Below are 12433 nucleotides of genomic sequence, written 5' to 3' on the forward strand. Positions count from 1 at the left end.
ACACCCCCAAAAATGATAATTTCCAAGATAGTTAACTCTTCAAATCATGCTCGTTACTAGCTTTGCCTTGGAAAGCAAGCAAACAAGAAAGTGTTTTCTGTTAGTTGTAGGCAGGTGGATTTTCCACTAACCCCATGGCTAAATTTAAAAGTAGCTCTGAGTGGCTCATTTTCACCACACCCACTTAGCAGTAGCTCCTGTGGGCACTGGGCATGGTTATTTACAGCAGCCAAGTGGTCTTTAACATAATGACTGTGTTTTCAAGGAAAATAACTGTTGGCCTGAACCTCCTTTTCCCGACAGCTGAGCACTGAAGTCTCCTAATGACCTGTCCATGGCTAGGTTATGGACAGTGGTGTTGGAATTAATAACTTCAAAACAAAGTATTTCTGTCAAAACCTGTTGTCTTTTCACATGCTGATTGACCAATCCTACGTCATCCTAAAATGTTTTAGCAAAAGTCAAGGTATTTAGGGGAAGGCACTTGCCAAGTATTTGCCATGGCACTGCTGGGTTTTTGAGACACCACCCTGCTACCTCTGTTAGGGCTCAGGAATTTTTCCTGAGATAAATCTTCAGCTGTTATATCTGTGTTCATGTCAACAGCCCAGCCAAAATTTTAGCTTGGGAACTTACTCTAGTTCTTACACTGAACAAAAGTCAGTCATCAGAAGGCAGTGTTTCTGCTGTTCCCTGTTGTGGATAATACCTATACTGTCTACCTCAAGTGGAGTGCTCAATGGGGAAGACCTTATAGTTTTAGATATCAGAGGCAAAAACACTACACAAAATTCAGGTTCCTCAGATGGACTTTCTTTATCTACTCCTCCAAAGGGCACAAGAAATCTGGCTTTCAGACATGGGGCACGTACCAGAGCTGCCACACAGGAACCGTACTCTGTAGTTCCGGCAACCTTCACCTGTCTGGTCCTTGCCGTGGCACAGAAACCGATAGTCATGGCCACTCTTGTAGAAAACCTCGGTTGTTAAATTAGCTCCATCAAGTGTCATGGCCTGGAATGAGAATAGAAATGTAAAAGTAGTGATACACCGAGTTAAAGGGAATTTACTGGCATATCAGTGCCATCATAAGAGGCTTTTGCTTTCTTTTGGGTGATGCACAAGAGTTACATAACAAAACAGGATGACTGTTGCGTGTGCTATCCAGCCGGCATCCCAGCTGGTGCTCCAGCACAGCTATTTTATGTGCAGACGGCAGAGATTATTGCTAGGTGTATGTTTCTCTTATATCTATATTAAGACCATGTGCCTTTTTTGGGAGGAGTACTCTGAGCTTCAGTCACATCTGGTCTTGGTGCCCTAGATTTGCTCTGGCCATTTGTTTGAGGTCAGATGACAACACTGAACACAGATGCTTGTACCCAAATGAACCCATGCTTTCAAGGCTCTTACTGCACTGCCTCTTCTCATTGCTGGTGGCTGGACTATGCCTGAACCTTGCAGAAGAATGCAGTGGGGGGAGGCTGTTCTCATTTTTGTCCTTGCATAGATCAGTGGTAATTGCTCTCTGATCAAAAATCAAAACAGTTCCAAAACCCTTGCTCTAGAAGGAAGAAGAAGTGGCCTTTTTTTCATATACAAGTACCAGCCTGCAGGACCAGCTCGAGGAGGAGGCTGTAGAATGTGCAGCCTCTCCTGTGCTTCTGCTGGGGCACATCACCCTCAGGGTCACGGTAAATTTCACAGTCCAGCTCTATAGCTAGCAATTCTCTTGCTTTTTTCACAAAAATGTGATTTGTTGCATCGGGCAATCCAAATAAAACATGCATTTTAACAAGGCAGCAGGAGATAAGCCATTTTTCAATGAAGACCCTCATACTGATTATTTCACTCATGCAGACCTTCCTCATTAATGCAGCCACTCTGCTGCCATGTATAGGATCAACACCATCATCTGGAGGAATGTGCCTCTGGCTGCACTGTTTCTGTTATTATCATCATATCTTCACATTTTTGTGTGCAGTGCAGTTGGAGCAGGCCAGCTGGGATAAATCAGCGTAACTTTATGAAGGCAATGAGCAACACCAGGTTGCACTACCTGAGGATTTGTTCTAAAATCTGCAGGATAAGCTAAAAAAATGTTGTTTTACTTTTAATATACATGGGGGGATAAAAAGTAACTGGCGTTGAAAAGAACAGGAAAAAAAAGGTTTGATTCTGGAGCAGAAGAATGTATTTCTTGTTTCTTTTTTAATACACATGCTAAAAGGAGCCCTATCATACTGAACATCTGACCTCTGTTCTGAACTAAGTTGTCACTTCTAATACATGTATATGGAAGTTGAAACGAATGTGGATTTGCTAAGACCTGGCAGAAAGTTGTAGGGCAGTTTTTTCCTTTCTGTGCAGAGGAGATTCTTTATAACATCTAGCCTGGAAACTTTCACTCATACTGTCAGCATTCCCATTTACTTCAATAGCCGCATTCTTGTGAGTAAGGAAAATCCAGTGGTTCAGAGCATGCAGGAACCTCAGCCTCCCACAGATATGAAGTATTTTATTGTCTTTTGCTAGGCGATGCTTCTGTGGTAGCTGTTGTAGCAGGTATACAGGCAAAGTATATTGCTAGCATTTGCCAAAAAAAAAAAAAAAAAAAAAAAAGCCTTTTTTTTTTTTAGCTTAAAGAGGGTTTAGCAGTTGCAGAAAAGGTATATGATTTCTCCTCAGCATGCTGGCAAGATGGTGTAATTATAATGTTTAGCCCCAAACAGAATTCAAATTTCTTTCCACAGAGAAAAAACAACTGACTCCAAGAAATAGCTGCAAGCTCACTGACATTTTTTCCAACCTACTACAGCTGGTAGTTTTACCATCTCATTACACTCTGTGATTAATTTTTTAGGGAGGGTCCATTCCAGGACCGTTTAAAAACTTTGAAATTTTCACGTATTTTTTTCCTGTAATCTGCCACCAGGGAACCACATATTTCATGATAGCATCTGTGCTGTCTATGACCCCATCTGTACTCCTTTCCATGCCAGAAGCCAGAATGTACTGAAAGGAGCTTAATGCTATAAACTTTTGTCTCAAAATGATACAAGAATGCATACCAGATCTGGTCAGTTATGTATTACGGCAACAAAATAAACAATGTCTTTTGTTTAGAAACAAAATTTACTGACAAGCACAATATTTTGGGGTTTCGGTGTCACCCCTCAGAGGACTCACCCCGTCTCTTCAAAGCAAGCAGTAAGCTAGCCTACCTGGATATCAATGGGTTGCCTACAGATTTTATCAGGATGAGCAGCTTTGAAGTCAGAAAGCTTCTCCATGTCCTTAGATCTTGCTTTATCAGGCTTCTCAAACCACATTGTCCATTCTACATCTGGAAACAAGTGCAAACAAGAAAAGTCATTTGAAAGTCATGCTTAATGCGTGAAGCATATTTTGATCTCAGATATAATTCACAAGTTTCTTCAGTGATGATCTGATTCCTGCCTTTTCCTGCCAGTCTGTCAGCCACTTCTATGATTCTGGGAAGTGCAACCAGCCAAGGGAGAGAGGAATTATTAAAAGCTACATAATTGGAGGATGTAGTATGAGCATTATTAATAGTTATGGATTTTGGATCCGAGTCCTCCTTAGCTGCCTTTTTGGATTTTCAGATCAAGTTTCAGTCAGTTACTGTATGTTGTTTGAAACATGGACATGATGACTATGCATTCAAAAGAAATAAGAGGTTGTGTGTGATCTCTTAGATCATATGAGATGGAATTTCATACCCAGGGCAGCGGAGGAAAATAGATGCTAGTTATCCAGCAAGTCCTGGAGACAACTGGGGAAAGAATCTGTGCACATACTTTACTTGCATTAGCAGCAACATAAATAGCAACTAGCAAGTCCACTCTTCCCAAATGTTAAAGTATTGCAGCGAAAAGGATGGTTCACATCATTTTTCAACTCTACTACTGGGTTAAACAGCAAACAGACCTCTTACCTTGAACCCACTCACTAGTTGAAGAGACATTAAAAAGTTCTCCATTCTCAGCTTTGAATAGTTTGAATACTTTGGCGACAGCTGACCCTTTGTGACCTGTTTTTTAAAAAAAATGGTAAATAAATAAATGTCAGAACTCAATAAATGTCAGAACTGAATAGGCAATTGTCTGTGTGTATATCTGTGTATTTTGGGTATATTGTCCAGAATTAGCCCTGCAAAGCTTCCAGAGAAAGTTACTGATCTTGGAATGAGGCTTCAGACACTCATAACTGCCTGGACAATCAGGGGGAAAAATCTTCAAGATTCAAGAGGGTATTAAAAAAAAAGCAACTACAAACCCCAATTATTTATAATATGTTGCTATTTTTATTTGGTACTGTACTAAGCCATGTTGTTAGCTGCTCTTGAAAATGTCATGAAAAGCTGCAGCAAGCCTCAGAAGACTTCAGCTAGCAACAAAATGGTTTTGTGGGAGTTTTTGAGGCTACCAAAGCAGGATACACTGATCAAATTTTCAGCCAATGCAAAGTGGGCTTGTTCCATAGCTTTGTGTCAAAACAGGATGCAGAGTCTGAGCTCAACAGAGTTACACGGATTTACGCTGGGGTAGGGTCATGCCTGTTACCTCACAGTTCAGATAACCCAGGTTATACCCCACACTCTGCTGCTTCAACTGTATTAATGGAAAGTAGTAAAATATCAAAACAGCATTAATTAAATATTCCAAACCACCAACTGTTTACAGCTTTCATGTAATACAATGTCAACTGAAAACACCATTGACAAAATTAATCTCAGCCATAACTCCAGTAACTTCCGTAGATAATGTCAAGCCAGCAATTTGTGCATGAATTACCTTGGTATTCAATGTGGTCTTCAACAGAAGAGGAGGGATTTCCTTTAACAGTAATAAAACTCCATGGGTGCCTAGAAAATCAAAATGAGAAGCGATCAATTTATGTCATGTACAAGATGCATATTTTTCACAGCATAACATTCTTGAATTTCTCAGGGGCACCTCACTCAAAACAGTCTGATTGATGTGACAGGCAGTTTGGTTAAAATTAAAAATATCTTAAGACTTCGTATTTCTTCAGTAAATGTATTGCAAGATAAGGAATTTCAAAGACAAATCCCTTCTTAATACAGTCATACAACAAGCATGTTTCTCTTTTAAATGAGTGCTCAAAGAGGCTTGTTTGTGACAGACACATAGGACACCAGCAACTCCCTAAGGAGTCTGAAAATCTTTCTTTTGTGTGTGTGCATGCACTAAAAAACATGAAAAAAGCCAGTTCTGCTTAAGTAAATCTAGCTCATTCTGAAACCTTGTATATCACAATTGTCTTTGGAATGACCCATGAGAATTTCTAATAGACAGACTGGCTGGCAAAGGGCAATAAAAAATACCTAGATTGTCTCTGGGTGTCTAGTTTCCTCATTTTGAACATTGAACAAGGACAAAGGTTTATAAGTCTGAATTGTCTGTTCCCATCTGATCCTGTGTCAGAAATAAGTTCATTACTGCCTGATTGTTATTGGTTCAGCAGGCTCAATATCTATCAGCAATACTGGCAAATGAACACATGGTCGAGTAAGCAATGGAGACAGAGACTAAAGTACCTCCCAGCACTGGAAGTGAACCCAATTAATGGGGGTCAGGAGGGAGTTTTGTCTTTGAAGTAGAAGAAATTCTGGCGTATCTGCTCTTCATGACTAACAGAATAACAAATATGCTTTTAGGGTTGTAGGGAGACTGTCACCCTTACCCTGGATTTAGCAAACAGCCCAGAGATTAAATCATGTCTCTATCGGTAAAAACACAGGGTGATTTCAATAGCATCAAGATTCACCCTTGAATCTTGCAGGTCACCTTCCATTTACCATCTGCCTGGTTTAAGTGAAGTTACAAACCACCCTGGGACTTCGGAAGAAAACACAGACAGACATTGACAGATAGCATGCAGAGATCACCCCTGGGCTTTGCTGAGGTTCACGGCCATTCAGCGGCCGTGGCTCCCCGAAGCACGGCAGTCCCAGCAGCGTGTCCTCAGCACAGGACAGGCTCGGGGGAAGCTGCCAACACACAACTGCCTCGGGAGCCTGCCAGCCAGCCAGATGCTCCTGCTGGAAAACTTGTCCGTGTGCCAACTGCCAGCGGCACTGCCGGGCTATGATCTCCATCCAGGGAGAGGAGGGTATGGGGGGAGGAAGGACACTTTATCACTCAGCACGAAAGATAGGTCTTTTTTTTTTTTTTTTTTTTTTTGTCACCAAATTCAAAACAAGTGACAAAAAATAAAAATAAAAATCTAAAGAATAAGAAGCTAGCTAGTTCTGCAACTCAAGGTTTGGTCCCATTTCATATGTTACAGTACTTGTTTATCCCAGTCAGTTTATCACATAAAACAGCCCTAAAGTCATTCAACCCTAACATGTAAAAACACATGCAATCTGTTTTGGCTATTTGAAATGAAGGGACCAGTAAGTCCGGAGCCAAACCAGTGATATTTGGGTAGGATTCCAAAGAGAACAACTGTGTCATCAAGTGCTGAAAGGCTTTCTTTAATTTATTATTTGAACAAATAAAAAAACCTCATGCTTAAAGAGCAAATTCACTTTTCAAAAGGACAACAATAGAGGAAGAATGCAAGATTTTCCTTTCATTCCTAATGTTCTGGGCTCAAAGAGAATAGGCAACTGAAAGAGATGCCAGAAGCACAGAATTTTTTTGGAAACATTAGCATTGCTCATTGGCTCTTCTGCAGCAACCGGAATTTGCACAACTTCACAATCTGGTTGAATATGGGGCAACTGGAGATAGGCAGGAATTTGGCCAAGTAACTCCCTCCAACGCCTCCATGAGAAAACCACCCAGCCTATGGCTCAACAGCCTGACTCACAAGGCACTTACCAAAACATGAAATAGAACGTCCCTATCTCAAATTGCTACCTTGCTTACACCATCATTGTCTCAGTGATGCCCAGGGCCAGCCCCAGCCATTGGCAGGGGGTTAGGTGGGACCGGCCAGCAACCCCCTGGTGCCAGGCAGTGAGCAGGTCCTGTCTGCCATTTGGACAATTTTTCAAAGCTGTTGAACTTATATGTTAAGAACACCCCTAAAAATACAATTTTTTAAAAAGCACACCATGATATGGGTATTTTTGCACACACCAATGCTCTGGTGGGAGATAATGATGACCAACTACTACTACATTATTGTACCCACAATGTCCCTATTATTTATATAGGGAAATATTGTGGTATTTGAGATAACAACATGACAAGGACTAGCTTTCTGTAGTGATGCAGAAAGTCACACTTTAACACATGAATTTCTATGGTATTTCCATTATAAGCAATTACAGCAAAGTGAGAAACTAGCATTAAAACACCACAGAAGTCTAAAAACATCAAGAGCAATTTACTTTTATAAACATATGAGAAAACCATCTTTTTTTTTTTTCCTGTTTCAGGCTTGGAAAAAAAGTATAATGTTTGAAAATCTTTTTTCTGTTTCCCTAATTTTAGTCTTTAAAAAGAAACCCAGCAGGCTCCTGGCTTTAATATGGGTTCTGGGTATCTGAGAAGAAGTGATGAAGATAGCCTGTGTCTGGAGACTATTTTGCAGCCTTGTTTCTTTGAAATGCTCTACATGGCACACAGAAGTCCCTGTAGTATTTTACACAACCTGTTCACCAACTACTCCAAATCTTGTCCAACTGACACTTGTCTGCTCCAAAAGGCTGCTCTTCTAAATCACTTCTTCCTACAAAGCAGATATTTTTTTTCTTCATGTTCTGCAGTGACCCTCAGTGTCTGTACAGACCATTGTCCACAGAGAGACAGACATCCTCTTAAACAAACAAACAAGCCTACATAAATTCAGATACTCACACACAATTATAAAATGGTTACTGTTGGATAAATAGCAAATATTCTCATCAGTGTGTGCGCCAACACAGACAATGTATTGGCCACAGAATGGTTTACAGTTTGCAGCACAAATAAATGCATGCTAAATTTCCATGCTGCACAAGTCTCTAAATATGTACTGGACAAGCTGATGAGCAAGCTGTATGCATGTCTATAATGTATTTAGCCAGGGTTACAGGCCTATTATCCTACCCTGCTTAACATTCAGGCCATTCAATCCATTGTAGGTACATGGATATGCTTCTTAAATCTTCGGGGGATGACATGAAAATAAATAGGAATGAGTAACTTGTAAGGGAATAATATCTTGGAAAAAAATATTTTTAATACAAATCGTATGCTTTTCCTCAATCTGCTAATAAAAATACCCAATATAGACACTGAGTGCATCTTAAACTATCTTATTAGCTGCTAAAACTTCATGTTGAAAGGTTTCCCTCTTTTTTTCTTTTTTCTTTTTTTTTTTTTTTTTTTTTTTTTTTCCATGTGAAAGAACTTTGTGCCTTTGAGAGAGTGGAATTATTTGGACATCTGAGGAACATAATAAAGCCTCTGTGCTGGGAGAACTGGCAGGACTGGCACATACCTAAACCCAAGGTGGAGGAAATGCTTGCTGCCCAGTTTGGTCATTGCTTTCCTGGCCAAATCGTCCAAGTTTCTAGATCCTTCATCGTTCACAGCAACTGACAGGATCATGCCATTTGCAACTCTGCCCAAATACTGGGCAAGACGTATGCTTTCCTCCTTTGCTCTGTAGGTATCAAACCTAAAATTATTAAAAAACAAAAACAAATTTACTTCAAGTGATCATTGCAGCTCTAACAAGTACCACCATACTAAAAAGCAAGTGCTATAAAGAAATAACCTTTTTGTATTGTTTACAACAATAATATTATAGCATCGGAAAAGCATTTGTCTGAGACATTACAGGTTTCTTTTAAAGCAAATTGATTAAGCTCCAGCTAACACAATAGTAAGACAATAACACTACTTGCTATTTTACTATTTGGGTTTGGAGATCAGTAATCTAGAAAGAATTGCATATAGAGACAGTAACACCCATTTGAACTAGATGCTAAACCACATGCTTCTGAGCTTGCTGAGAAGCTGTCCCAACTTGTTCCCAAAGATCCTCAAATCTAGACAGCTATAAAGTCACTCACCTATCTGAATGGACAACTGCCCCTGTCTTTGGGTCAATGACATGGACAATGACACCCCGATGGCCCCAGCTCCTTTCAAAGTAGTATCCACCTTCTTCCATGCCACCAGGATGAAGAGTCTTGTTTAAGAAAGTCCAGGACAATTTTTTCTTTCCATGGATCTCGAGAGTGCCACCCTTACTCACTCCAATGTACTTCCGCCCAAAGTAAGGATTCGGCTGGCTGCCATCATCCGCTCTGCAACATGAAGGGAGGAAAAGATTCAATTTTGATTTTGTACCTGATGGTCAAGAAACCTCTGCCCTTGTTCTGCTATAGCCCAAGGAAAGAAGCATCATGACTTGTAAAGCATTTTTTTTTCAATGACCTTAAGAATTGGCAATTGCTCATGCTCTACAGTAAATAAATTATTTGAAATAATACTAGCAACTATGGACCAGGAGCAATCTGGAACTCAAATTATATGTGTTATTTTCATTATATTCAGGCCTGAAGAGGCCTGAAGCCCAAACTGCACAACACAGTTATGTTTCTGATTTCCATAGGAAGTTAGGATTGTAACCAGGACTTGGTAAGCCTTAGTGGCTGTTAAAAATGAGTTTGGCATCCTTGAAAAGCTGAGCGATCCTGTACTAATCTGCAAGACATAAATGTCTTATCCTTTGGCTCACCTACTTCTCACTCTCATGCAGAACAAAAGGATGCTTAGGGAGGAGAATTTTCAAAATAAAATAATTCTTCAGGCTTTAAGCCTATTCTGGAAAAATCTATGAATCAACTTGACTACAGCTGATTTTCTGGCATTCCTAAATACCCCAATGTACATCCCCCAGGAGATTTGAAACCAGAACCAAAACTGTGTCAATTATTAAAGGACATTTAAATTGTCTAACAAGCCAGTAAACTTTTTACAAAACATGCATGATAAATACTTCTGAGCAAATGTAATTTTAAGGAACATTTTTTTCTCTGTTGTGGAAGAGAGATATTGGAAATTCTAAGATAATATTTTATCATGCATACATACCGCCCATACAAGCTGATAAGCACATTGCCTTGGTAAGGGCACATCTCACTGCCGATATGTAACTCTCCATCATTTTCGATGAGTATATGTCTAGTACGCAAAATGATAGGCTGCACATCGTCCTTAATGACCAATTTTCCTAAGTAGAAAAGGTTATGACATTTGCTTTAACATACAGAAGCTCGTCAGAGATTGTGACATCATCGTGCTAAAAACCAGTGCTGGGTTCTCATCTAAATTTTTGAAAAATTCTGCCCATTCTCAATAGAAATCATAAAGACAGTAAATTTTTTTACTCAGTCCAACTCTTGAAGAGTGCAATTAAGATTTGCTTGGAAGAGGATTCATTCAAAACTGAGATGGAAATTCAGAGTCAAGATGAATAAAAGCTATTTGTGCTAAAAGTCACCAGCAATGCTATGACTCTATCCTTAGAGACAGGGAAACCCATCTATATCTGCCCTGTCCTGAGACCCTGAGAACACAACAATTGCATTATGTTACAAGAACAATAATTTAGTAAAACATGTTTTTGAGGCAAAATGTGGAATAAAAACCAGTACGTATAAGTACTTCTGCAAATTCTCCAGAAAAGATGATGAGTAGGTTAATTATAATGGCTACAGGACTGATAGCATCTCAGCTGCCACCCACCCTTGTACCAAATTAAAGCTGGGCTTGTCCAGCAGCCACCCAGTTCTCGGCAAGCAACAGGAACCTCTCCCAGCATGAGACACGGTGATCTAAATAGCCGAAGGGGAAAGCACTCTTTGCCCAGCCTTGCCGCCTTGGAGGCAGCAAGTTTTACCTCCATCAGCGATGTGGATTGAGTGGACAGTTGCAGAAGAAGAGAGAAGAAGCTTCCTGCCGTTACGGATTTCAATGCGGTTTTCTTCGTTGTGACCTGGGTTCCAATTTTGTAGCTCAGGATCCTTATCAGGACATATCACAGCTGCTTCTGCTGAATAGAAGTGGAGAGTGAAGAGTTGCCACATGTTTGGTGCAAGACAGAGAGCTCCACATCTGGGCATCTTTAAGCACCAGTCTCGTACCCCCCTTGTCTGCCTCCCTGGAACACAGCAATAACTCAGGGCAGCAGTGTCCCTCTGGGTCATGACCAAAAGAAAACAAACAACAGTTTAAGCTGTATGATCTTCTGTTTTCTGGAAGCATGGAAAATCCCACTGCTGGATGCAAAGGAGCCATGTGAAGGATGCAGTTTCCAGAAAACCATGAGAGAAAAGGCTGGAATAAAGCCCTTGCTGCAATGACATTCAGCTCTGTACTGACAAAAAGCCTTTCACAAGCTCAGGGAAGATGTTGACAAAAGCTTAAAACAGAAGACACCTTTAAAAAGGCTACCTAACGCCCCCAAAATACTTGTGAGGTTTGAAAGTGTTTGTTTAAAGTTTAAAAAAATAGTAATGAGATAGGTTTGCATACTGTGTTTTTCGTGGGGACAGGAAGTAATAGTGCTCAAATTATCACAATAGCACCACACACCAAAAAATTACCAATCGATCCAGAAACAGAAATCCCACAAGAGAGAGACTCCGGCTTCATAAGCTTTTTCAGACAGAAGAGATAAGGACTCATTCTCTTTGATTACACACATCACTCATCTCTGCATACATATTTGATTACAGGCTGCTGTGACGTGTTAGCTAAACTGCTCCCATACCAAATCCAAGTCTCATGTCATAAATATTTACTTAAGATAAAATATTTCCCTGATGTAATCTCACTTGATATGTGAGTTTCACATCTTATTCTAATCAACACAACTTCACAAGTGCAGGAGTCCCATGGGGGATGCATATTTTCTGAGGGCAGAAACCTTTCTAATCCTAGGAAGCTAAGGTCAGTGGAAGTTTGAACGATGAGCTCTGCCATCACAAGGGCTTGGGAGTTCTCACCAGATCTCCAGTTTGTATCCTTTAAAACAAAATAACCATAGCAAAACTACAGGAGCCACAAACCAGTGGCAATAGAAGTGGGATGAACCCCCTGACTTCAGCAGGATTATGGTTCTGCACTTAGTAAAGTTTTTTGGTTTGTTTGTTTGTTTTTTTTCCCCATGGATGCTAGTGCTGTCAGTCAGCATCCTAATGCAAGGACAGCTCTGTGGACCCATGCAAGGAAACCTGTCCTGGTGCTGGTGCAGCTGGTGGAGGGCTGTTGTGTGTTCTCACTGTGAAACTTGAGGGCTGCCTGCAATTCCACAGCAATAGAAACAAAATTGTCCGTCTGCTTTCAGTTCCCTCTCTGACTCCTCCACCAGCTTCAAGCCTTAAGAAAACTACAGAATTGGACCAGCCAGGGCCTAGACATCTCCATGGCCCCAT

General features: G+C 40.5%; 1 protein-coding gene across 3 annotated transcripts in view; it reads right to left on the reverse strand.

Moving 5' to 3' along the window:
• The window catches only part of CEMIP (cell migration inducing hyaluronidase 1), a 105303-nt gene that overhangs the window by 38200 nt on the left and 54670 nt on the right, over nucleotides 1–12433 (reverse strand). For 2 of the 3 annotated variants that reach the window (XM_032194580.1, XM_032194579.1), the window contains 8 exons: nucleotides 10897–11049; nucleotides 10089–10227; nucleotides 9062–9298; nucleotides 8485–8664; nucleotides 4818–4888; nucleotides 3959–4054; nucleotides 3225–3346; nucleotides 873–1014 (listed from right to left, as the gene is read on the reverse strand). In XM_032194580.1, coding sequence (XP_032050471.1) covers nucleotides 873–1014; nucleotides 3225–3346; nucleotides 3959–4054; nucleotides 4818–4888; nucleotides 8485–8664; nucleotides 9062–9298; nucleotides 10089–10227; nucleotides 10897–11049 — 1140 coding nt within the window. The remainder of the gene's footprint in view (nucleotides 1–872; nucleotides 1015–3224; nucleotides 3347–3958; nucleotides 4055–4817; nucleotides 4889–8484; nucleotides 8665–9061; nucleotides 9299–10088; nucleotides 10228–10896; nucleotides 11050–12433) is intronic. The other variant, XM_032194581.1, reaches the window with a different exon arrangement.

The sequence above is a fragment of the Aythya fuligula genome, chromosome 11, assembly GCF_009819795.1.
Source record: "Aythya fuligula isolate bAytFul2 chromosome 11, bAytFul2.pri, whole genome shotgun sequence".
In the NCBI taxonomy this organism is placed as follows: Eukaryota; Metazoa; Chordata; class Aves; order Anseriformes; family Anatidae; genus Aythya; species Aythya fuligula.